General features: G+C 45.6%; 1 protein-coding gene across 2 annotated transcripts in view; it reads left to right on the forward strand.

The window, feature by feature from the left end:
* RIN2 (Ras and Rab interactor 2) overlaps positions 1–26,609 on the forward strand; it is a 252,426-nt gene that overhangs the window by 64,749 nt on the left and 161,068 nt on the right. For both annotated transcript variants that reach the window (XM_074864108.1, XM_074864109.1), the window contains exons 2-3: positions 6,530–6,606; positions 17,884–17,958. In XM_074864108.1, the coding sequence (XP_074720209.1) occupies positions 17,893–17,958 (66 nt within the window). In that variant the 5' untranslated portion in view covers positions 6,530–6,606; positions 17,884–17,892. The remainder of the gene's footprint in view (positions 1–6,529; positions 6,607–17,883; positions 17,959–26,609) is intronic.

A 26,609-nucleotide genomic window follows, 5' to 3' on the forward strand; every position in this document is an offset into this window, starting at 1 on the left:
ATGATGTATTTGCTTTCCTGTTGCGAGCTGGCACGTTCTGAACACCTCGAGCTGGGCACAGGAGCAAATGATCTGTCATCTGGGCTTAGACAAGAGCTAACACCCAGCTGCTTGGCACAGCAACTTGTCTGTGTTTTTCCAGCTGCAGAAGTATAGTTGTCTCTGGGACTTTCAATGACAGCTGAATACCAACGGTCCCTGAATGTTGGAGTTGCGTATTTAAATCCTGGTTTCTAGTCCAGCCTGCTCATGTAATTTTTTGAAGTCATGCCTTTCTGCAGCCTTATCTTCTTACCCATGATGGGATGTGCAACCCACTTGTGAAGAGCTATTTGGAAAGAAGCAGCCAAGCAGGGGCCACTGGGCAGAGTAATTCTCCTGGAAAGCTGTATACAAATAGAGGCTGGGCCACTCCCCACTAGGTATTTGGATGCTTTGTGTTTGCAGTGCCTGGTACTGACGTGAATTACCTCTGGCCATGAAAGAATTGTGGAGACAGCGTGAGAAAATGAACTGAGTTTTTAAATTTCTGCGTTTTCTTTGCTGATAATTCATTGCCTAGGCTGAGCATCCTCAGTTCTTCCTTCTGCAAAAGCTATGGCAGATTTCCCAAGGGTTTTCTTGTCCCTAGAGTAGGTACACTGGCTAGAGATATTAAGAATTTTTAAAAAAAAATAAGTATATGTTGCATCTTTGAGAACTATTATTCCAGTACAGTGTTGGGGTTTTTTTAAAAAGAAACCTTTTGGAAAGGTGGAGACATGAAATAGGAGAGGGAAAGGAGTGACAGGGAAAAGGGTTTTGAAAAGGTAACACTCCCTGCTGCCATCCAGAAGAATGGTACAGAAGCATCTTCTCTGCGCATCTGTCCTTGGCACAGCATGTGAACTGCCTGGAGTAGCTTGACTGTGCAGAACAGAGGCGAATTTGTATTGCGCAGGCAAATCCTCTGAACAGAGTGGTAATGCGGATCATTTTGTAAGTCAGCTAAAGCCAAGGCTGAACAGGGTTCCAGTTTTAATGAATCACACACTGATTGAGAGTAAAAGGACAAGAATTTCTTCCAACTCATTGTATTATGACTAAAATAACTTTTTCCTGTCAAGCATGGATGCAAAATTTTCCTCTAAATCTGGCGAGGGGAGTGTGTACTGCGATACCCTTGCAAATGCTTGGTCCTTGCTGGGGTCGTGGCGTGGACTGCTGTAGATGCCATGTGCCCCACTCTTGAAAGGTGTGGGCTTCCCATTCTGCACAGCAGCTGCTATCTGTCCAAACATCTGAAGTCTTGCCCTCACGTCCTCAGGCTAATGCAGAAGAGCGAAACTTTTTCACACCTACTGCTGGTCTGCTTCTTCATTATTTAGCCTGCTTTTTACCAAGCTTATCCATACCTCGCTAATAGTCATCTCGTTCCAGTTACTTCCAAATTCTAATAATCCTCATATGTACCAGTAATTTTACAAGTTGCCAATACAAGATTGAACTGCACTCTAAAAAAAGCACTGTGTTGAGCTGCATGCTCCTGTGCTTTGTTTTCTGAGAATGCACCTCTTGTTAACTGAAAACTGAAGCTGAGTTGCGTGCGTCTGAAGGCTGGAGTTCACGCATCTCGGGTAGAAATGCTGTCAGTGCTGGGTGCTGTGGTGCTGCTTCAAGGGTATGGGCCTGGTCTTGGAGACTGGCATTGTACCTAATGCCCACGCAGAAAATGTCCGTGGAGGTGCTGAGTTTGTGTCGTGATCTTCCCCTTCTGCAGTTTGCAGGCACAATACCTATGAAGTCTGCAGGATGAGAGTGGATCAATTGGGCAGAAATCTTCAATTCTTTGAGTTTAGGTTTATTGACAGGGTGGTGGGTTTTTTCCTGGTGCAATCAAAATAAGCGTGGCAAAATCTGCCCCTATTTTCTGTACAAAAGCTGAGAACTCTTTTAAGCAAAATAACAAACTGTATGAGCGTTTATACTGGCTAAATAGGGCAGCTGTTGTTGGAGTGGTGTTCCAGCAATACCCTTTATTTCTTCTTAGAAAGGAGCTCCTGTGTTTTGCAAAGCTCTCCTCTTATCTGTACTCATCTGCACCTGATGCATCTAATAAAAATGCAGCAGATTTCAAATTTGCATACATTATTTTACAATTGTATACGTTCAAGTGTAAACCACTAAAAGCGTTATGTTCACATGATGATGTAGAGAATGCAGTGATGGACACCTTAGATTTTCTCAGATAAGAAGGTGAATTACAGTGTGGAGGTGGGAACCGGAATCTGAGGGAGGATTAGATGTTTTTGCTGTGCACGGAAAGGATGGCTAGGATTCCCCACCTCTGCCAGCAGTGACAAGCTTATTCTATTTCGATACTGGTTTTTTTCTGTATGCTTTTACCTTAGGTGCACTTTGGTCTTCGGTCTCCTTGAACTTCCTAGAGACTCTTGGTAAAGGGATTGGATTTTCATTGTCGCTGTTACGAATTGTCATAGTAAAATCTCCTAGGTAGCTGCAGGAGGGAGTGCAGGAGGGAGAGGGAAGCATATGCATGTGTGTGTTAGCAAAACATTTTGCATATTGCTAAAAACTTACCTCCCCATGTTTTCTTTGCAATGTCTTATGGTCTGGTGAATGGTCAGGAACATTTCTTAAACAAAACTGTGATGAAAACATTTGGTTTTCACATAATGACATTTCGCTGAGGAAAGATGAATCCTTTCCAGCTATTTTAACTTCATTGTCTTACAACTTTCATAGTGTTTTGTGTTGGTTTTTTGGTTTTTTTTTAAATCCTGTCTTGATGCTGATACCTGGCTAGTTTCTTTAGGTTGCACACCTAAACGTGGTTTTGGCAGCTTTGGGTATATCTGGCACAGTACATGTGTTGGAGGTGAGAGGGTAAATGGCATCCCTGCAGTACTAGCTGTGTTTCGGAAGAAAATTGCAACTCCTGGCAGGTGAATCCTGATTTGTTATAAAAAGTCACGGGTATTGCTAGTTCTCATAAAAGGCCAAAACCTTCTGCCTGCTGTGCAGTTTGGGCTGGCCCCCACGCTTGGCATTTCCCTTGGGAGGTGCCAGCAGCCCTGGCTCAGCCTGCCCTCCTCAGACTTCACACCCACCCGGATCCCCAGGACCGGGGCTCCCCCAGCCTGCCCAGGGGTTCAGCACAGGCTGGTCCCGATCCCGATCCTGTGGTGTGCCTGGTCCCCGGTGAACGATGTAAGCCACAAGCTGGCCAAGGGTTACTACACCAGGCTTCTCAGCAAGCTGTGGTGCACGGCCCTCTCAGACGGCGCGATGTGGTGTTTCCATGGCTGTACCTGTGCTTGCGACGTTACCATGCGTGCAAGGGTATTGCTGGTGCTACTTCATTGTAAGATGAATTTTAAAGGTGCCGTCTGTACTGCTCCAGTAGCTCCCACTAATTTGGTAGGACTCATTATAACATTTATCAACGCATAGGAATACAATTAACAGTATTAACCTGAGTCTTTGGTCACAAGACCGCTTATGTAAAAAAGAATATTTTCCTCCTCAGATACAGTGCCTGGGTAGATCTCTTGCTTGCATTAGTAACAAAATTAAGATGTAGCTACCTTTTGCTCAGTTATTGCTTCACAGGCAGCCAAGCTCTGAGAGTGAGCTGGGTTGTTTTTCCATTTAATCATCTGTAGAATTGTTGATTAAATTCCAATTGCTGGAGCTTTATTAATGATGATGATGTGAAAGCCAGGAAAAATGCAGCTTGATTTTTTTTCCAACTCAAGGCTGAATGTGCAGAACTGACCGTTAGAAGAAAGCCATTATTTTTAGTTGTTATTGAGCAATTCAAATCTGGAATTACTGAAGCACTTGGAATGCCAGAACATCTTCTTCACACTTGCTTTTCAGTTTATAACCAAAAGCCATTCCTGCAACCTAATTGGCAGACTGTCTTTAAGTGCTTTATAATCCAATTAACATCCAGAACAGTATTAAAGCATTTGAGTAAATGGAAGAAATTTGTCTTTAAATGACTTGCAATACCATATTTGCAACAAAGGTTATCCAACTGTATTGCATGCTCTTTTCAATTGTTCTACTGATTACTTGACTTTGGAAAGAGAACTGCTAATCTAACAAAAATATATTGCTCTTAATGAAGGCATACTGACCAGACTAAATTGCTGAGCTGTTTTCTGGGTTGGCATAGTGGGCCATTGTCTGTCCCAGATGCTTGTTAGTGTGTCATTTCTAAGACTTTATGACTCTGTTGGACTTAAACCAGGTAATAAAGCCGAGGTGAAGTGCAAACCTCCTCTAGGTGTAAGCTCATACTTTGGAACTGGTGCTTTTCTCTGCTGTAAGGAGGAAGGGAGTGAAAGCATGAATGTCTGAGCGACCAGGAGGTCATGGTTCTGCTTCCATCACCTCTCACTGCAGATTTCAAAATGTCCCTTTCTTCTCTCTTGACTGTTTAGAAAACTGCCCAAGTTAGGAAGTTGACACAATGGCCACCTAGCTGAGCATCCTACTTCTGGAAGTGGCTAGTTGGGGATGCTTAGGGAGAAGTGTAAGCAACAGAGCATGTGAAGATCAGTTCTTCTGCCCATGCACACCCTTGCTGACTGCTCAAGACAGGGTTTACAGTGACTGGAGTTTGCATTTAGATTACCAGATTTAATATCACCGACACACAGGATCTCTTTCTAGGCCTTTCCTACTTTGTTGCCTGTCGCCAACATCCCTGGGGAAGGAAATCCACCATTTCATAATGCAGGGGATGGTAAAAGTACTTCTGCCTGTTTGCAAAATGTGCCACCTTGTAATTTCAGAAGGTGGAAGGAATTGGAGGGGAGTTACCATCTTCAGCACATCACCGTCTGCCCATGTAGAATGCTGCCTTTTTTTCCTTCCTGTGAGCTGGGCTACAGCAAGGTGTGGTAGAGCACTGAGGAGATCATGGTCATGGGACGATCGGTGAGGTCAGATGTGGGATCCACTTATGCTGCCAATAGGCAGCTTTACTGAGAAACAGCATCTGATTTGGGTTGCTGGTTTTTTCCCTGCTTTATCTTACCATTATTTGAAATAATTATGTTTCTGCGTGAAGTTTCTTCATGGTTCACTTCTACCAACAGATGCTGTTTCTGCAGCTAATTAGACCACGGAGTCTGCATGAGCCCTGCAGCCTTAGTGCATTGTAAAGGCATATATCTTTCATTTGGAGCAGTAACAGCTTTGCTTTTGAGTTTGCTGCAGGAAAAAGGTGCTGTTGGGAACACGTACAAGGCATGCTGAGGGAGTCCTTGAGCGCTGTCCTTGCGTTTATGTGGGCAGTAGCTGTTGCCTTGCTGTGGATCTTTGGCTGAAGCCTGGCTCCCGGGCTGGGCTGTTTTACAGACACTACCTGGCAGCCGTTTGCTGGGCAGAGCAAGAGCATGCAGGAAAGGTGGGAACTCTCACCTGTTCTCATGGCACCTTCGGAGAAAACTTGCTTCCAGAATTTCAGACATGTGTCACCCGGTTAAACTGTTGTCTTTGGGATGACTCCAGCTTGACTTTGCATGTAGGGTTACAGCTCGTAGAGCTTTGCAGTAATACTAAGCCTTCCCAGTGGAAATCTTTGCAACTCCAAAGAGTTGCACACTTGCTTTTTTTTCCCCAAAGTATTTGATGTGTCTTTGTCAAAACCTCCTTTGCATCACTAGCGCCATCCATCTGTCTTGTCTGTGTTGAGGATGTCTCTGAGGAGGCAGGATGAAGTCTGGAGGTAGGGAAAGGATTCATTTCCAAATTTCAATGCAATTTCAATTTCCAAATCTACCCCTGTCCTGGGCTGCATCCCCTATCAGCCACTGACTGTCTGTCTAACACAGCGGGTTATCCTTGGAGCATTTGCTGTACAGGGAAGTCCATCATCTGTTACTAGTTCAGTGAGGGCAGAGAGAGACACCAGGGTAGGGTAAAGAATGAAAACAGCTGAGAGGCGGTTTGCTATAAGGCCTCCACCATGCCTGCTGTTGGGAAGGGCACTCGAGGGAAGTTGTTGCCTGTCTGGAGAGTGTTAGGTCCTGCCAGAGATTGAAGTACACGTTACCTGCACCCTACCTATGGAGAGGCAATGCTGGGGGCTTGAGGGGATGCTCTTACCCATCCATTTCATGTACAAAACTGTAAGTCAGAAATGCTTGGTGAGAGTGACCCATCACCACCTGCTCTGTACAACACTGTTTCCCCTGAACGTTTTCAGGAGAGTGCATTGCTGCGCTCTCAGGATTTATCAGCCCTCCCGAAGGCGTCTTTGCATACACAAGTTGTGGTTGCCACGGAAGCAGATTACACAGAAAACATTTGAGGAAAGGCTATAATTGCCAGAGGACAAGTTAAGCTAAACTAACAGGGAGGTAAAACAAAAAGCCTCTGGCATGGTAGCTGTAGGACTACTGCTTGGTAGAAGAGCTTGGGCAACATTTTGTTAACGTTACTTAACAGTATGTGTGGTGTTTTTGAATAGCCAGTTAAACATCTGAGCTTTCTTTTTTCCCCCTTTTTGCAGCTCTCCATGAATTCCCCAGTGACATCTTCACAAATGAGGACAGGAGACATGGAGCTGTGGTCCTGCACGTCCTTTGTGTAAGTTTTGTGACGTTGTGTTTCTTCTCCTATGGGTGTGGACAGGGCTTGGTGCGCTCACCGTGGGCTGATGCCGCCTCCTGCCCACAGGGGCTTCTGCTCTCAGTCGTGGTTGTGAGTTTCGGTAACTACACTGAGTATATCATACTTCAGTTTTATATAAACCCCTTTTAAAAGCCCCGGTGCAGCCCATGAGCCCAGGCTCATGCTGTCATGCAAATAAACTCCTGCTAGTTACTTGACTTCAGCCAGACCAGCTTTGCTGAGGGTGTCAGGCTATTGTGGTCCCCTGCCCTCCACCCCCAAGCATGCTGTGGGGTTGGCAAGTTGAGGGAGGATATTGGTGTAATTGCCTTCAAAAATAAGTGAAGTCTTATCCCCAGAAGTTTCCCTCAGAAATCCTTTCAGTACCCCTTATGACATAGATGTAGGAGAAGGAGATCGGAGAAGGTTTTCTATTTAAAAAGATTATTAACTGATTAATTTTGGGGGGAAAAAAAATATTTGGATTTCTGGAATTCCTCTGAGTAGTTAAGTTGCTAAAGTGAGTTTTTCTTCCTGAATATATTAAAGAAAAGATCGTAATTTCTCATTTGTCAGCTGCAGGGTGTCCTGGATCCTCTTGGGAATTCTGGAGGGCAGCGGACAGGCAAGGGATTTGCCTCAAAGTTCAGAAATGTGCCAAGAAGACTTTAATAGATGCTATTTTAAAGACCTTACTAGTAACAAAAATCTGAGCAATTTTGGGTTTGGAGTTTCTTGATCTCTGCCCCAAAGAAGTCAGTGTAAATGGTGTGCATGGGTAACGTCAAAATTAAAGATAAATTCAAGATAAATTTCTTTAAATAACCCTGGTCTGTCAGTCCACTAGACACTTAGCTAGTGTTAGAGGACCTTGTGTTCGGCAACTGAGGTACTGTCACAGGGAAGCACTGTCCCTCAAAATCCATTCCTCGACTTTTGTTAGGTAGATGAAGACAATTCTTTTCTTTTTTTTTATGTCATCTTCATTTAAGAAGAACTGCTGAGTTGGTACTCCTTGGGAGGAAGAGGCATTCTTAAGCAGCCAAGAAAATACCTGCTTCTAATGAATGTTTAAAAGCATTTAATAATTTTTAGTCAGCTTAAATGAGCAGTCACCATTAGCTATGTGCAATGATTCATGATTTCTTTTAAAGTATGAATTAGATTGTATTGCATGTTGTAATGCGAGCGCTCTGTGTTGTGATTTTATTTCGGCTAAATGGCTGCAAAAATTTGTTGAGTACCATCACTATTAACTTTGGCTAGCTCAGGGCTTCCAAGTTTCCATGGAAACATTGAGCTTTGAGATGTTTTGGAAAGTGAGCACTGGACTCTAGCTGGATTTTTTATCACCCACAAGAACACTCCCAAAAATTTATATAAACCCTCTCACAAAGCAGTGTCATGCAGCAGCTAGTCACACAGAGTCTCTCTGCAGTTGGTGGAGAGAGAGACCTTCAGAGGATCTCCAGCTCCATCTCTGTAGGTATGGGGTGAAGCGGCAGGTTGGGTTTCACCTGCCTGGCTCTGGTCAAATCTGCTGATTCCCCCCATGGATTGTTCTGCCTGACAGCGGAGCAGGATTGTCCTAATCGGCTGCAGCCCCTGTGCTGTGGGGATCAGTGTCACATGCGGTGGCTCTTGCACATCCCTGGTGCTCATGGTTAGCATAGTGCCCTCTTCAGAGTGTCTAAACGTGGGGCTTGGGCTGGCCTTGAAAGAGGTGCCAGGAACGGTGCTGGCGGAACCAAGAAGTGGTCCCAAGGAATACCGTACTGGAGACCTGTCCGTGCATCCCAGGCAGCCTGTGGTCTGCTCTTTCCTGACTTTTGGACACTTGATTTCATGACTTCAGGGTCCATTTCACAGCCAGTCAGTGTGTCGCATACCCACCTACCTTGACGCTCATCTTGGCCAGTGTGTGTTTGCATCCCAAGTGCTGATTATTTGTTTTCCTAGCAGTCAGTGCTCTGTGCCTCCAACAGTTTTTGTGTTTTGACAGGAAAAGGTCACTGTTGATCATCTGTTAATTCAAGGAGCTATATTAACTGCTCTTAATCCATACAGAAAGTGCGTAAACATCGTATTGTAGTCTTGAAAAATACTGGCAGGCTGTTGGCACCCTCGTATCTATACTGTGGGTAATAGAAAAATGTTATGAGAGTTGTTTAAGAATGGGATTAACTATATGCAGTTAAATGCATCCCTACTTGAAAAACAGCTAGCAGACTTCTGTGCAGCCACTTTAGGCAAAAGGAAATGATTATAGCAACACATTGCTACCTTGTAACCTCACATTTCTTAGATTTTAACACAAAAACTATTTTTAAAAGTCTCTTGAGTTACAGGAATAAGTTTATAATGAGACAATTAAAAATATGAGTTGCTAAGATAATTCTTAATCTCTGTGTGATCCATACCTCTGAATGTGTTTTTCCAGGCTATTTAAAGGAGACGAGACCTGGACTGTATTTTTTCATTATTAGTAGCAGTGAAATCATACAGGATTCTCATATAGTTGACTACATAAACTATGAGTTGGGTTATTTTCCAGTCTGCTTTAATTTGGCCTTCATAATTGCTCTCAAGAAAGTTTATTTTTCCAAAGGCTTTTTTGTCAGTTCTGAATAAGCTGAGCATACTTTAAACACATATCAAAATGGGATTTGGAGGACTGAAATTTCAAGATGAACTGTCTACTTCAGAATAAAAAGAAAAGGGTTTTTTTAATGAGAACTAGATGTAAGCATCTGCGGTCCCAATAGAAACATATCCAGTTTCTTCCCCTCTAGCAAGCAGCAAGACAGATACCTCGGTCCATCGGTGCTCCATCATTCTCCATGGTGGTTTTTACTGACCAAAAAAATTCATTGACCACACTCCACCTTGTGTGGACCTGAGGTGCAGGACCCACCTAGATTCACCCTTTCTAGCACCATGGTACTTGGTGGGTGACATCCTTGGCTGTTGGATGTTGTCACAAGGTGTATGGATCTAAGACAGCAGGCATCAGCTGAGAAGTTTCCTGGTGTCTTTCTACCCCAAGCTGCCTTCCATGAATCCCAAGGAAAGCTCCCCAAGCTTCACTGTCTGGGGCTCTGGTCCAGCCCCTTGGGCAGAATGGGAAGCAGAAGCAGCACTCCTATAGCAGAGTAAATGTTTGTGATCTATTGTCAAAGAAAAAAATGATACGTAGAGAAAACGGACAACTGTGAGCATTTAGCAATCTGCATCTTTAGTCTGGGTTGAAAGGGGGTGCTAAACCTCTAATTCTGTTTTTTACCTTCCGGCGATACAGTTACCAAATGTGTGATCAAATCAGAGCGTGTGCAGAAATGCATTTTTGTGGGGAAAAGGGGATATAGACACAGAGTCACATTGTCCCCATTGAAATTTCTTTGTGGATTTGAGGAAACCAGACTGTAAAAGGGGCTTTGTAATGGTAGGGAGAACAATGGAGTGATGATTAGCAGGTCATCATCATGCTTCTCATGTTTATTGACCTCGTCTTAAAATGTTTTAATTCATTTCAGTAAAAACTTGTTCTTTCTCCTCTGCCCCTTTGCCCATACTTTCATGTTTATTTCGGAAAGACATCAAGGTAAAGCTGGTTTAACAAAAGCCATAGAACTAGGGAGCAAATGCTATAAACTGGGGCCTTGGGAGAATGCAGTAGATGGCCTTGCAGGGGATTCCCACGGCATAGACTCATAGAACGGTTTGGGTTGGAAGGGATCTTAAAGATCCCCATGGGCAGGGACAGCTTTGACCAGGTTGCTCAATGCCCCGTCCAACACTTCCAGGGAGGGGGCAGCCACAACTTCTCCAGACAACCTGTTCCAGTGTCTCACCAGCCTCACAGTAAAGAATTTCTTCTTCATATCTAATCTAAATCTACCCTCTGTCAGTTTAAAACCGTTACCCCTTGTCCTGTCCCTACAATCCTGATAAAATGTCCCTCCCCATCTTTCCTGTAGGCCCCCTTTAAGTACTGGAAGGCTGTTATAAGGTCTCCCTTCTCTCCTCTGGGCTGAACAACCCCAACTCTCTCAGCCTGTCCTCAGAAGGGAGGTGCTTCAGCCCCTGATCATCTTCATCGCCTCCTCTGGACTCACTCGAGCACATTTGTGTCCTCCTTATGCTGGGGGCCCCAGAGGTAAACACAGCACTGCAGGGTGGGTCTCACAAGAGCAGAGTAGAGGGGGAGAAGTCTCTCCCTTGACCTGCTGGTCACACTTCTCTTGATGCAGCCCAGGAGACGGTTGGCTTTCTGAGCTGTGAGTGCACATTGCTGGCTCATAGTCAGTTTTCCATCCACTCTAGTGCTCCCACGTCCTTCCCTGCAGGGCTGCTCTCAATCCACTCATCGCCCAGTCTGTATTTGTGCTTGGGATTGCCCTGACCCACATGCAGGACCTTGCACTTGGCCTTGCTGAACTTCATGAGGTTTTCACAGGCCCACCACTCAAGCCTGTCCAGGTCCCTCTGAATGGCATCCCTTTCCTCCAGCGTGTCGACCTATTGTTTAATAAAAGTGAAAACACAAAGAGATCCTACAGTGGGGCTGTGCAGAATTACTTAACATAATCTGATGCTTTATGAAGATGAAAGTAAATCCTTAAACATTTCAAACATCTAGGAAAAACTGGTCATGAACAGTTTAGCAGTGCTTTCTAGTTATGAGCTGAAAATACATCAGTTTAAAGGAAAAGTGGGCTACTAAAACCATATTACAGGTTTGGAGCCATAGTGTTTAATTTCTCCTTAGATACATCTTTGGAGGTCATCAACTGATTGTTTAACTGCTCTTAATTACTTTCATGCCCTCTCTGAGAAGAGGGCATGCTGCTCTGGACACCCCCATTAAGTTGCTGGTTTGGGATGTTCAGTTTGGAGGGAGCCAGGGTCTAGATTTTGAGAGTCTGGTGCTGTTCACTGCTAAAGGATCAAGTATACAGTCTGCAATCCAGGAGGTCGCCAGCACTTGGGTACTTCATTTTGCAATCTTAGCATTGTTCCTGATGGTGTGTGGGTGGGTGTCTAGGCTTTCTTGTAACATTTGATTGGTTTTTAGTTTGTCCAGCATTGTGCTGCCTGTGCAGACCGTCAGCCCTACCATGCTCATGGACACTGCGCCATAGGCACCCATTACCTCCACGAGACAGGAGGGAAATTGCTTCACCAAGTAATTTCTGCTGACAACAGAGGAATAAGGGTTTGGGTATCGCTGCAGGTTTCCCCAAAGAGCCCAATGGGATGGGCATTACCTTTCCTCCCTGCTCCATTGCTGCTTAGTCTTTGCCCATCTGTAGGCTCTGCCCCGATTCTTATGTTATCCCAGTCTTTTTGATAGTATGGTGTCGGTTCTCCTTTTCCCAGCTTTTTGCAGGAATCCAGAATGTGGTGCCAGGACACGTTGCGCTGCCAGTGTGAAGGGTCTGTGCATGCACCGTCAAGGTCAGGCAGAGCCCGGGCACGCACGCTGAGCAGGAGTGACAGAGCGGTGTGGCGCTTAGCGGTGTCGGTGCTTAGCGGTCCCACAGGCTTCTCGTTTGCCATTGTTCAGCGTGGCCATGGGAACAGGGTGCACCGATGGGGCACCTGCCCCCTTCATGCGAGCTGCTCAGAAAACGTAGGTCACTCTGGATGTATTCTGTCTTTATCTTTCTGCACTGAGTCAAAAACCAGCCGTGTCTCATTTCTGTACCGCAGACCTATCTTGTTAGGGTGATGATTTTCCAGTGTCCTGGACACGCTTGCTTTAGGAATGCTGCACGATACAGACAGCTTGCTGCTGAGCACATCATGATGTCATAGACTGCTACTCCAAGTAAATTTGGACTCTGTGGGTTCCTTGTTTGGTTGTTTTTTAAAAAAATTTCAATAATGGAGTTTTAGGTGGTTTTGTAATGCAGTCAAAATTGAGGAAAGCCCTATGCTTGGTTACAGTGGTTGCAGTGGTGGCCCTTGGCTGTGCCCACTCAGCTGGGGAAGGAGATCTGCAGGGGGAGCAGCCGGGAATGGTCACCTCTTCCCTTCCCGGCTGTCTTGGGAAGAAGGCAGGGCTGTGGGAATTGTTGGCTCCTACAGCATTTAAGCTTTCTTATGAAGGGCCTCTTGCTTTAGCTCAGTAAAGCAAGTTTTAATCTGGCTATGAAGTCTGGCACAGGAAACTCAAAGGACCGCTGGACAAACATGAAAAATTATCATTTATGTCCTGTAAAAAACAGAACATGTATTTCAAGTAAGATACATAATCTTCTTTGGAGAGATTGCAATACTTCTCTGTTTGTTAGAATCATCATTTTTAAATCAATCATAATACTTAATCTGGTATTTGTAATCCTTTTATGCAGGGCCATTATATTTTTGTAATTTTTTAATGTCCTTCTGGGGAGGAAGAGAGTCTTTTAAGTACGTTGCCTGTTTAACGACTTCCATATCTTTACTTCAGGCTGAACACAACTAAATGATGTTGGGGGCTGAGACTTACTTTTTGTGTTCTGTTCATCATGTTGTCCCCTGTTGCCATTACACACCTCACGCTCCAGCTCTGCCTGTAGCACACCTGTGTTCCCCCAACTGCCGCCTTTATCCCCTATGTCTGTTTTCACATGGAACAGGCTTCAGCGAGCGCTGCCCTGCTGCTTTCCTTACCTGTGCTAAACCTGCTGCTCCCATGGTGCCTGTGAGGACAGGCTTGCACATGTAGAAGGACAAAGCAAGGGGACTCTTTGTTGGATTCTCAAGTTAACTTAGATGGAAGCTGATACCACCTAATCAGCTGCAGAATGTTAAGCTGTGCTGTTTGCATTCTCCACATCTGACATATGGAACAGACTTGCTTGCCCTGATGCTGTCTTTCTCCTTTCCACATAAAATAGCCTGGACTGGTGTCTGGCCTCCATCTTTACAAGTCTGACGACATAAAATTAAATTTTTTGGTTGTGTTCCTGCTGGCCAAAACTCTAAACCTTATTTTGTTTTGTTTGTTTAAAAACCAAACAAACAAAAAAAGCCCCACCAAAAAAGTCCAAACAACTTTCAAGGACGTAACAGTTATTGTCCTCACGTGTTTACTCACCAAGGGTAGTTGCCAGTGTTTTAGTTTGTGAACCAAGCTGTACTCTAGTCAGATACTCCTTAGATTTTGATGCTTTATACTGTATTGCACTCAACCCAGTTAAATAAAAGTAGGGGAAGACTTCCAGCCCAAACCAGATTTGTGACAACAATGAGGTAATTAAAAATAAACACTCAAGCATATAAGTTAGTGTGGATTTAGCCTGATCTATTCTACCAGCCTGGTGTTAAAATTTGCTTAAATCACCCACAGTAATCTTACTGACTCCAGCAGGCTTTGGCTCAGTGCTTTCAGCAGGCACAGCAGCATGGCGTTCCCTACTACCTCCAAGAGGATTAGAAAAAGTATAATGGCAGTTTCTTCACATTTGCTTTTCTACTCCTTACTCATTTCGGTCCCGTTTTTACCTTTTCTCTTGTACCTGATCCTACAAATGGATAAGCATGGGTGGACAAAAGTGAGTTCCCTTGTCATCTTTATGGGTTGTGGTTATGCTCTCTAAAAATGAGAACGCAGTGAGATTTACCTGACTGTGGGTACCGGGACATGGATATGCCTTGCCATTCCAATTGGCACTGGAGACAGTGCAAACCCACACCTCGCATCAAACTCTCAGAAGGATTTTCCTAAGCTTAAACTGATAAACGTCTTGCACCTGATGGCCATCCAGACTGATCGTCTTTTTGGTGAGCACTGCATACAATACAGTAATTTTGTATGATCTGAAAAAACAGGAGGCAAAGACTGTGTGTGTGCGCCACGTGTGGAGACAGCTGCTGAAAATGACCTGGTTTGGCTTCTGAGCGTATGCTTTTTTGGCTTGTTGTCTTCTCTCCGTCCCCATTGCCTTGCCCCCCTTCGGGAGAACTTGGCTACCACAACAACAGCAGATTGCAGGAAGCCCAAGCAACCATATGATGCCCTGCGTTCTGTGGCTGTAGATTATGTCAGATATAGAGGATGCGCTCAATTTGTAGGGATGATGATGTACAGATTAGTGTTCTTGAAAGGCATTACTGTGTATTTGGGAAGGGAAAATGATGGCATAACCCACTGCAGATTAATATGATTAGCAGATCAAAAAATCCAGGCTGAAGTTGGGCACCCACTATCTGTTGTATTTCAATGGGATTTGGCCACGTTTCTGGGGCTGTTTCTGATCCTTTGTCCTATGATATACAATGTCTGTGAGCCATTTGTTTCCTTTATCTCTGTTCATACAGTTATCTGTTGGTATCATGTCAGCAGCTAGTGCTCCCTCTACAAGGTCAAGGTCTCTGCTGCATCCAACAGATTTGTAGACCTGTAATTTTGCTTACATTCATGGTCTTCTGGGCCAATTTGCAGTGTAAGAGTTGGTTAAAGTCTAAGTTACATTTATTCATGTTTATGAGTAGTGACAGAGGAGCACAGAAACTGTCCTAAGTGACAGTCTAGCATTGAAATCTTTAAGATGGTGTCAGAATCATCCATTATGGTGAAATTCCCATCTCTAATCCTGAAAAAAAAATATACTTGAATTGTTTTTGAGCTTGAAAAGTTTTCATGGCTGAATTTTTCACAGAAATTACTGGCTTCTTGCAGCAAAGTTGTAATTAGATTCTAGCAACTTAGAGTCTGGGTTTTTGGGGGAGTTGGGGGATTTAAACCTGTTCCTGGAAAACTAAAACAAGAACAAAAACCCAGAAGTCATTTTTATTGCTGCTTTCCCTCCAGAAAGAAATACTCTGGTCTCCTCCCATCATCCAAGATTCAACAGTAAACTTCAAAGACAAGCAAAACAGAAGGATCTGTTGGTGATGTGGTAATAACTCTGTGCTTTGATAGGATTAAGATACTGGTTTTCTGCAAATATTGGCCACTTCCCTCAGCTCTAGTTGTTCACTGGAGCTGCACAACTTGTAAAAATAATTCTGTACTGGTACATGGCAGGTATTACAAAAATGATGGAGCTGTCTTTGAACTTTAAAGTAATTTTGTCTCACGTTGGGAGTGGAAAGACAACGTTGTAATGCCTGTGAGTGATACTGTGAAAAAGAAAGGGATTGATGCGTGCTCACTTGCTTTATTGGACCAGATGCCAAAATTACTTCTCTTTTTGGGCTGTTTGCTTTCAGACACGGTCCTGGTAGCTCTACAGGTGAGAAGCTCTCTTTAAAAAAGAAAGAAAAAGAAATAAAAACCCCAACAACCACACACGTTGGAAACCTAGCAAAATATTATGGAGATGCACATTTCTAGTGTGAGGGGTATTTACATGATCAGGTCAGACAAGGGGTGTAAGCTCACGGCAGGACAGGATACAGATGCTGCTGCAGGACTGCGATGCTGTGAGCCAGCCCTCCGGCCATGCTGTGACCACACAGACCTGGCGGCAATGCCCAGCTTGCTGTTGTGGTTAACAATCTGTGCTGCTCCAGAGCAGCACTTCTGTCTCTGTCTGTGGTGACCTCATGCCACACAGTGATGTGGGGGGACGTAATTTCCTTCAGTGCGCAGGAGCAGTGAGCCTGCTGCCCTGAGCACAGGCCCCTTCCAGGGTCCCCCCTCTGCCAGAGGTAGCCAGCAAACTCCCAGAGTGGGAATTGGAGAGGGAGAGCTCAGGTTTTCATCTCTCCTGCTTCACCCTGTGCAGCCTTTCACATTCCCTATTTTTGGCCATAGCTGGTTTGTGCACAGCTGCTGCAGTGCAGTTTGTTCCAGGTTTATGCCCTGAGCCTCGCCTCTCTGTCTACATGCCCAAAATTTAAGGATCTCTCTTGTGCGTGCATGCTTTCACAAGTACATAGCAATAAATAAACCTTTGCCGATACTGTAGTCTGCTGGGATCAAGATCCAGGACGGTAACATAGACTCTGTGGCAGGTTTTTGGTAGCATGTGTAGACAGATTGTTTTCTAGTTCCTATGGGGATGCCAGCTGTAATAGATACGCTGCATACCTGACACCAAAGAGCGCTGCGAGGGATGAGCGCTGGCCTGTCTTGCCAGCCTTCAGAGGTTGCAGTTGTCCTCTCTCCTCTCCACTTCCCCCACTGTGCAGGACACTTGGCTTTAACACTTGGCTGCAGCACTCCAGGGGCAGCTCTTCTCTCAGCAGCGTGCCCTCTGGGCAGCGTGGGCAGGGCTACCTTGTTTGCGTGATGCCCTTATTCCTCTGGCTCTCTGTATTTCTGACTGTGTTCCTTTACCACAGGTCTAAGTTTGTGTAAGGGTGGCCTTGGATAAGTCTATGCCAGTAAACTAGAGCAGGCTGGGACACGGGCACAAGCCTGGCTGTGATGGTGTGCTCTGTTAGGTAGCTGGCACGCTTTTCACAGGGTTTTCCCCTATGCCAACAAACATCTTCCTATCCAGTGCCAGGATGTGAGTCGAAGGAAAGGGTAGAGATCCTTCCTTCTGGGCAATATGGAGCAGATTACCCTCCCTGGGGAGGACAGGAGCCAATATGGACCAGGTTACCCTCCTTGGGAAGGACACGAGCCTAATTGCATGGATGTAAGCCATGCTGTGCCTGTCGGGGCAGAGATTAGGCCCTAGCATGTTCTGTTTAATAATACAGAAATGGCTTTCTCTTTAATAATGCAGAAATACAGATGAAATGCTGCTTGCATGAAATTGAAGAGTTGATTTGCTAGGTGTCCTTTCAAGGCTCATGTTCCCCCTTGGGTTTCAGTCATTTGGAAGTTGTTCCTATGTGGAGTTTAGCAAGAATTATCACTGGGACCCCAGATGACACAGCAGGGCACTTCAGTCACAGAAAACAACCTCCTTTCCCCCTTTTCAAAACACTAGTATTTCAAAAATTACTCCTCTAGGGTTTAGATTTTCACAGAATGCAATCATTAAAAGCCTTGTGCTGTGCAACAGGGGGAAAATAGGAAGGCAAAAATATTTAAGTGGGGCTTAGGAATACCCAGAGAATTAAAAAAAAAAAAGTCTTTATGGTGATGATAAAATGTTGGCAGCTTTTGATAGCTTGTAAGAACTTTTGGATAAATACTTAATGATCTTTCTATTAAATCCCACACAACCTCATGAATTCTTCTTGCAAGAGCATTTTATTTTTTTAAAAAGTACATACCAAAACAAACCTAAGATGAGTTGGGACACTGCAGTTCACTCCTGCTTGACAATCTCCAGACTCAACATTTTCTCTTTTCTTTTGCAGGCCGTGTATATGTTTTATGCCTTGGCAATTGTCTGTGATGATTTCTTTGTCCCTTCATTGGAAAAGATTTGCGAAGTAAGTATTAGAAGATGTTACTTAAGCTTGTGTACTGCTTTAGCAGCAGTTCTCCGTGAGAGCCTCAGAACGTGATGATAGTGCATTTACTATTGTCTTAGAGCATTCTCCATGCTTCTTGTTTAGTTGCTCAACACTGCATGTGTGCATTGGCTCAGCTTCATATTCTCACTCGCAGGAGATGGGCTGGGAGTCTGCTGGTGGGTAAACTTGGCTGATGCTCCCTCTTCAAGCTAGCAGTCACCTCTTGAATAACAATTCCTATATATGCATCGTGCCACTTCTTAAAAATGGAGGCAATTTTTAACATAGTGAAAAACACATTCTCTAGAGCAGTGATTCCCAAATCAGCCCCATGCTACAGGCTCCCCAGTGGTGCTAGCTGCAGCGTGGGTTTCCAGGTAGTAAGCCCAGCAGATTCTGTTAGCTCATCGTGTGCTCTGCCGCTCACCGCTGCTTTGCTCCCGCCTCTCCAGCTGAGAAACTCTGCCCTTCAGGTAGGATCCAGCTGTCAGAGACTGCGAGGGAGTTGCGACATTGTTCGTTGCCCTTGTGAGGAACAGCACTTTGGTTCAGTCATGGCTTCAGGCATGTCAGTTGGCTCTCTTGGGACTTGGATGATGATAATGTTTTATTTCTTGACTTTTACATGGGGATATTGATCCATGGGGTGATTCTGAGTTTTATATACCATTAACTTAGAACTTACAAACCTCTCAAGCATCAGGCTGGGAAAACAAAAAATGCACAAGAGAGTTTAAATGTGTTGGTATTTAAAAAGCCAAAACAAAACCAAAAAAGCACCCAGGGGAGGGAGAGATGCCAAGCTCAGCCAGCTGCCTGAGAGCTGGATCCTGCCCCTGTGTGTGGTCCTGTCTCCATGGAACCTGGGAGCTGCACCTGCCTCCTGCTCCCGCTGCCTGGCCACTGAGAACCTGCACGCTGCTGGTGTGTTCGTGCCAGGGCTTACCAGCTCCCGGTGCAGCCCCTGGCAGGGAATGCTGCCTGGCCAGAGCAGGACTGCCCTGCACAGACCCACGCCAGAGCTGGGTTTGGCTGCTTGGACTTTGGCTAGAAATGAAGTCTTAGTTTAGGTTCAGGATGCTGCAGATGTGCAGTGTATTTGCTTCCTGGGGCCTTTCAGCTTTGCTTGTGCGGTGCCCACTACAAGAGTTCACAGGCTGATGGCTCTCCAGGTGCTGCAGCCCTTCATGCTGTGATAGTTGCTGTTGCCTTGTGTTTGTGTGCCTTTCCAGATACATCTTCAGAAACACTAGGCCCTAACCTTAGCTGATATAAATTAAAACCTCTGGTGATTTGCCACAGTAGAAATCACAGATCTTGTACCTTACCTTCAAAGTCATGAGTTTTATATCTTGCATTGTGTTGGTATAAGTTGTAAAGCAGCAGGACAGCTAGGTCAGCTGTAAAGAAGCTCTTGAACACTTCCAGCAGTTGCAAGGGACTCTGTCCCTCTTTTGCTAAGGTTGACATACTGAAATTTTAGAAGATGAGTACATTTTAGCCTAAATCAGCTTGGACAGCTACAGGGTGAACACCGACCATGTGCCCAAAGTGACTGTGAGCCCTCTCCAATATCAATCTCAGGCACTAAAATATTTGCACATAGAAAATACAGTTTGGTCGTGCCAGTTAGACATCTCTCTCAGCTGGAGGAAGCACCCACCCATCTGCCTGGCAATAAGTGCCACTCATCAGGGCACAGGCTGTGCCTGGCCCTGGGAGGAGCTGTGAGAGATGATAGAAGTCATTTGGGCTGACAGCTCTGATGGACATTGTCTCTAAACTAACTTGATGTTTGTAGTTCAGCACCCTGCCATAGAAGCCTTTTTTGCATCACCAAAAAATAGTCCCCAGGAAATCCCACTGTTTTGGTGCATAAGTATTCAGGTAAGTGAAGGGTGACAACACAAGGCAGGAGCTTCTGCCCTGCAAAGCTGCACTCTCTAGGACTGAATCTAGGAAAAGCCACTGCAAGATTCAGGGGGAGGGGACCAAAACGTTGATGTGGAAGTGGGGATGGGAGATGCTGGAGATGTAAACATGCTGAGTAAGTTATAATACTTTTCATACAGTCATAGAATGGGTTGGGTTAGAAGGGATCTTAAAGATCCCCATAAGCAGGGACACCTTCCACTAGACCAGGCTGCTCAAAGCCCCATCCAACCTGGCCTTGAACACTGCCAGGGAGGGGGCAGCCACAACTTCTCCATGCAACTTGTTCCAGTGTCTCACCAGCCTCACAGTAAAGAATTTCTTCCTTATATCTAATCTAAATCTGTCAGTTTAAAACCATTACCCCTTGTCCTATCCCCACAATCCTGATAAAAAGTCCCTCCCCATCTTTCCTGTAGCCCCCTTTAAGTACTGGAAGGCCGCTATAAGGTCTCCCTGAAGCCTTCTCTTCTCTGGGCTGAACAACCTCAACTCCCTCAGCCTGTCCTCAGAAGGGAGGTGCTCCAGCCCCCTGATCATCTGTGGCCTGCTTTGGACCTGCTTGAGCAGGTCCGTGTCCTTCTCATGCTGGGGGCCCCAGAGCTGAACACAGCACTGCAGGTGGGGTCTCACGAGAGTGGAGCAGAGGGGCCGGAATCACCTCCCTTGACCTAGTGGCCACACTTCTCTTGATGCAGCCCAGGATACGGTTGGCTTTCTGGGCTGCAAGTGCACATCGCTGGCTCATAGTCAGTTTTCCATCCACTAGTGCCCCCAAGTCCTTCTCCGCAGGGCTGCTCTCAATCCACTCATCACCCAGCCTGTATTTGCGCTTGGGATTGCCTCGACCCATGTGCAGGACCTTGCACTTGGCCTTGTTGAACTTCATGAGGTTTGCATGGGCTCACCTCTCAAGCCTGTCCAGGTCCCTCTGGATGGATCCCTTCCCTCCAGCGTGTTGACCACACCACACAGCTTGGTGTCATGGACAGACTTGCTGAGGGTGCGCTCAATTCCACTGTCCATGTCACCAACAAAGATGTTAAATAGCACTGGTCCCAGCACCGACCCCTGAGGAACGCCACTTGTCACCACTCTCCACGTGGACATTGAGCCATTGACCACAACTGTTTCTGACCATCCAGCCAATTCCTTATCCACCGAGTGGATAAGGCCTTTGACACTGTCTCCTACAGCATTCTCCTGGTGAAACTGGCTGCTCGTGGCTTGGATGGGCACATGCTTTGCTGGGTAAAAAACTGGCTGGATGGCTGGGCCCAAAGAGTTCTGGTTAATGCAGTTAAGTCCAGTTGGCAGCCGGTCACGAGTGGTGTCCCCCAGGGCTCGGTTTTGGGGCCACTCCTGTTTAACATCTTTATTGATGATCTAGACGAGGGGATCGAGTGCACCCTCAGTAAGTTTGCAGATGACACCAAGTTGGGTGGGAGTGTTGATCTGCTCGAGGGTAGGGAGGCTCTGCAGAGAGACCTGGACAGGCTGGAGCGATGGGCTGAGGCCAACTGTAGGAGTTTCAATAAGGCCAAATGCCGGGTGCTGCACTTGGGTCACAACAACCCCCAGCAGCGCTACAGGCTTGGGGAGGAGTGGCTGGAGAGCTGCCAGTCAGAGAGGGACCTGCGGGTGTTGATTGACAGCTGGCTGAACATGAGCCAGCAGTGTGCCCAGGAGGTCAAGAAGGCCAATGGCATCCTGGCTTGCATCAGCAATAGCGTGGCCAGCAGGGACAGGGAAGGGATCTTACCCCTGTACTCGACACTGGTGAGGCCGCACCTCGATGACTGTGTTCAGTTTTGGGCCCCTCACTACAGAAAGGCCATTGAATGACTCGAGCGTGTCCAGAGAAGGGCAACGAAGCTGGTGCAGGGTCTGGGGCACATGTCGTACGAGGAGCGGCTGAGGGAACGGGGGGTGTTTAGTCTGGAGAAGAGGAGGCTGAGGGGAGACCTCATCGCCCTCTACAACTACCTGAAAGGAGGTTGCAGAGAGGGGGGATGAGTCTCTTTAATGAAGTAACAAGCGATAGGACAAGAGGTAATGGCCTCAAGTTGCACCAGGGAAGGTTTAGGCTGGATATTAGGAAGTATTTCTTTTCCAGAACAGGTTGTTAGGCGTTGGAATGGGCTGCCCAGGGAGGTGGCGGAGTCCCCATCCCTGGAGATGTTTAAGAGTCGGGCTGACATAGCGCTGACGGATCTGGTGTAGTTGAGAACGGTTAGTGTTAGGTTAATGGTTGGACTAGATGATCTTCAACGTCTTTTTCCAACCTTGATGATTCTGTGATTCTGTGAGTGATCCATCCGTCAAATCCATGTCTCTCCAATTTAGGACAAGGATGTTGTGTTGTACAGTGTCAAATACTTTGCACAAATCCAGGTAGATGATGTCAGTTGCTGTTCGCTTATCCACCAATGCTGTAACCCTGTTGTAGAAAGCCACCAAATTTGTCAGGCATGATTTGCCTTTAGTGAAGCCATGTTGGCTGTCACTAATCTCCTCCTTATTTTCCATATGCTCTGGCAGAGTTTTCAGGAGAATCCACCCCATGATCTTGCCAGGCACAGAGGTGAGGCTGACTGGCCTGTAGTTCCCCGGGTCCTCTTTATTTACATTTTTTAAAATGGCTGTGTTTCCCCTTTTCCAGTCAGTGGGAACTTCACCAGATTGCCACAGCTTCTCAAATATGATGGGTAGTGGCTTAGACACTTCATCCGCCAGTTCCCTCAGGACCTGCAGATGCATCTCATCAGGTCCCATGGACTTGTGCACCTTCAGGTTCCTTAGATGGTCTTGAACTTGATCTTCTCCAGCAGCGGGCAGTTCTCCCTTCTCCCAGTCCCTGCCTTTGCCTTCTGCATCTTGGGCAGTGTGGCTGGAGCCCTTGCCAGTGAAGACTGAGGCAAAAAAGTCATTGAGTACCTCCACCTTCTCCATATTCCAGGTAACGGGTCTCCTGTAACCTTCTGGAGAGGGCCCACATTTTCCCTAGTCTTCCTTTCATCACCTACCTCCAGAAGCTTTTCTTGTTGCCCTTGACATCCCTGGCCAGATTTCATTCTATCAGGGCTTTGGCCTTCCTAACCTGATCCCTGGCTGCTTGGACACTTTCTCTGTATCCCTCCCAGGCTACCTGCCCTTGCTTCCACCCTCTGCAGGCTTCCTTTTTATGTTTGAGCTTGTTCAGGAGCTCCTTGTTGATCCATGCAGGCATTCTTACATTAGTTCCTCTTTGTCGGGATGCATTGCTCCTGAGCTTGGAGGAGGTGATCCTTGAATATTAACCAGCTTTCTCGGGCTCCTCTTCCCTCCAGGGCTTTATCCCGTGCTACTCTAACAAGCAGATCCCTGAAGAGCCCAAAGTCTGCTCTCCTGAAGTCCAGGGTAGAGAGCTTGCTGTGCGCCCTCTTTGCTGCCCTAAGAATCTTGAACTTCATGGTCACTGCAGCCAAGGCTGCCCTTGAGCTTCACACTCCCCACCAGCCCTTCCTTGTTGGTGAGAACAAGGTCCAACATAGCACCTCTCCTCGTTGGCTCCTCTATCACTTGGAGAAGGAAGTTATCATCAAGGCATTCCAGGAACCCCCTGGATTGCTTATGCACTGCTGTGTTGTCTCTCCAACAGATATTGGGGTGATTGTAGTTACCCATGAGGACCAGGGCTTGTGAACATCAGGCTACTCCTATCTGTCTATAGAAGGCCTCATCTGCTCAGTCTTCCTGGTCGGGTGACCTGTAGCAGACCCCCACTGTAATGTCTCCTGTCCCTGCCTTCCTTCTCCCGAGCAAGGGAATCCTGCTGGGAAAGATGGGTCTAGGCAGCTGGCTCAGGCCACTGTAGATGAATAAAACCTGAGCTGTGAGTAAGTAGTATCCAGGACAGGCTTGTATTTTGAGGTGCCGTCAGTATGCATGAGGACAGGCCTGCCACCCAAAGGGATGCAGGTGCAGCCAGGATATTGAGGAAGATTATTATTTCTCTTGACTGAGCACTCGTTAAATCCTATCTACAAGTGTATTTTGATTACTGTCTTTGCTGATGGCACAGAGGTCTGATCTGGGTCTGTGGAGCGCTAGCTCCTGTTACAGCTCCACCATGACCTTTCTGAGTGACCTCAGACAAGCTCCATCGCTTCTCCACACCTCTGTTTCCTGCACTGGTCAGTAGAAATGTTGGTCCTCGGCTGTATTTACAAATTATGGTAGGAAACACCATGCACAGTGTTCATGGTTTCTAACTTTACTGGTGGTAAACTTAGTTATAAACAAGAGGCTCACAGACTGGAGAAGTCACGCTCCTTTTACTGTCATTAGCTTTTGACAGGTGCAGGATCTGTGCATCTTTCTGTCTGCTCTGAAAGGTTGATTATAGAGGTAAAAGTCTCAGAATTATGGTGCCATTTGTTCTTCTGACAAATTCTCAGATGTCTGTGCAAACCCAAACACATCTGATGTCTAAAAACCAAACACCCTACATGTGTGATTTTAACATAGTATTTACAAGCCCCTGGGTCCTAGAAGGCCACTTTCACTTGACTAGATCTTTGCTTTTTGGTTCTTGTCTTCTCAGTAGTACATAACAACTCCTCATGTGCTTTAATGGTTCTGAGCTGTTGTGTTACCCAACACCACCAATAAAACAAGTTGATAATAAGTTTTACTCAGTTGTGTGTGAAAGAGAAAACTTAACAACAGAACATTAGATCTAGCGTACTTGTATTGAGAAGTTACTGTCCAAGAAAGATACTGTGTCATCGGAGATAATCAAAATGCATCATAAATGGATCAGATTTTTACTGTTCTTGTTGCTCCTACTTGATTCTCTCTAAAAAAAGTTTTTTCTAACCCCATAGGTGGCCTTTGGGAGCATTCAAGTCCTTTTATTTATTTTATGCATAATTAAGCAGTTTTGTAATTACATGATAGCAAAAGAACTACCCATTCCTGTTTCCTGATCCAACTACTTTTGGTTTTCTCAGTCCAGAATGGCTTGTCTTCAAAACATCCAGCTTTTCGTGGTTTGTCCTTGATGTTAGCACTTAAGAATGCATGGGAAAAGGCTTGAGTCACTTCGCAAAGGCCTCTGCAGCTTTTGGTATCTACTCTTGCCTATTTTCCTAGGCACTGCAATCCACTCTTGACTATTTTTCTAGGAAAGGGAAGCTTTTGTCACTGCCTGATGACAGCAAGTGCTCACACCAACCAATACTTTCCTCACATAAAGACCCCATGAAATGAGTAGGTTGACTTGGAGAGCCAGGGCTGCTTTGTGAGGAACAAGACCACCTGAGTCCTCCTCCACACCTGATGAGACAAGACCTGGGATGTTTTCAAGGGTGTTCACTTGTTAACTCACAAAAAGTAATCATGAGAGAGAGGGAGGGGGGAGAGAGTCCCTTGACAGGAACTTGCATCTAAGAGGTTGTAAATGCAGTACATTTATTGCGCTTTGCATGCAAACGACCGTAAATGGGAATGACTTGCTCCTGACCTAAGGTCTACCATCAGTAATCTGACTACCACCTACTGTCATATCCAGCACAAAAGAATTCAGACCTCCTGCCTGAAGGCTTTTGTGGTCTTGGAGATCAGCCAGTAGTTATTATACAGTTGCTCACAGTTTAGATGCGCTAATTCTAAAATAAATGCCCTTTTCTGGCTTAGCATCATCTAGTTTGGAAAGTGGTTGTTGAGTTAGACCAACAAGGCATTTGTGCTCCCAAATGTGTGTGTTGAGATGAGAATTTGTTCCAGAACACTTGTCATGGTAGACATTCACATTCTGTCTTAGTTCAGATGTACTTACAATAAAGCCCTGATTTTAATTTGTTTTCTAAAACAGTTTGTACTTGCATTTTCCCAGCTACTCTCTGTTATTGGTGTTAGAGTGTTTACATGGCGCAATTAATGTCATATGTCAATTGCAAACATTTGTCTGCAAATACCAGAGAATGCATTTTTGCCTCCTACATAGTATGCTGTATTTTCTGCTCTGTTGTATTAACTAAATTGTCATATGCATTGCAATAAATTATCTAGGACCTGTCCTAAAGGGAACCTACTATACCTTTAAATTAAACCATCCCCACCAAAAGTCAGCACAGCTGGTTTCCTTGGCTGATGGTCTCCTCTTTCAAAAGACACCATCGAGTTGCAGACCAAGTACTGTAGTATGACTGTCTCTATATTTCCATAGAGGATCCTGCAGAAGAAGCTGGCCTTCGGGGATCTACTTCTGGTCCTATGACCTTCTACAATAGTTTTAATCCTATTTAAAATAATTTTCCATAAAGCTATGTTTAATCAGGTTCTACAAGCTTTTATAACAGCGCAGTGATGCTGTGGTCTCCTGCTTAAAAAGCATTCCTGATGAGGGCACATCTTTTCCTTTTTACCTTGTCCCCGTAACACATGTACAAAATTTTTTATGTGTGTATGGTCAGCAGATAGAGTTACTTTCTCTTATGAGCCTAGAATATCCTTTGTGGGATCTTCTATTCAGATAAGGTTGTTGGGAGGATTGCTGCAGTCTTGTCTCTGTGCAAATGTACTTTGGTAACAGTAAAGTTGTAGAGAAACCCTGCACCACTACAGAGGAAGAGGGGAGAGGAAGGCTTTCTCCGTCCTACCAGGCTGGGTGTGCTGCTTCAAACAGCCAGTTCTGTTGGGGAAACATCCCC

The sequence above is a fragment of the Strix uralensis genome, chromosome 3, assembly GCF_047716275.1.
Source record: "Strix uralensis isolate ZFMK-TIS-50842 chromosome 3, bStrUra1, whole genome shotgun sequence".
NCBI lineage: Eukaryota > Metazoa > Chordata > Aves > Strigiformes > Strigidae > Strix > Strix uralensis.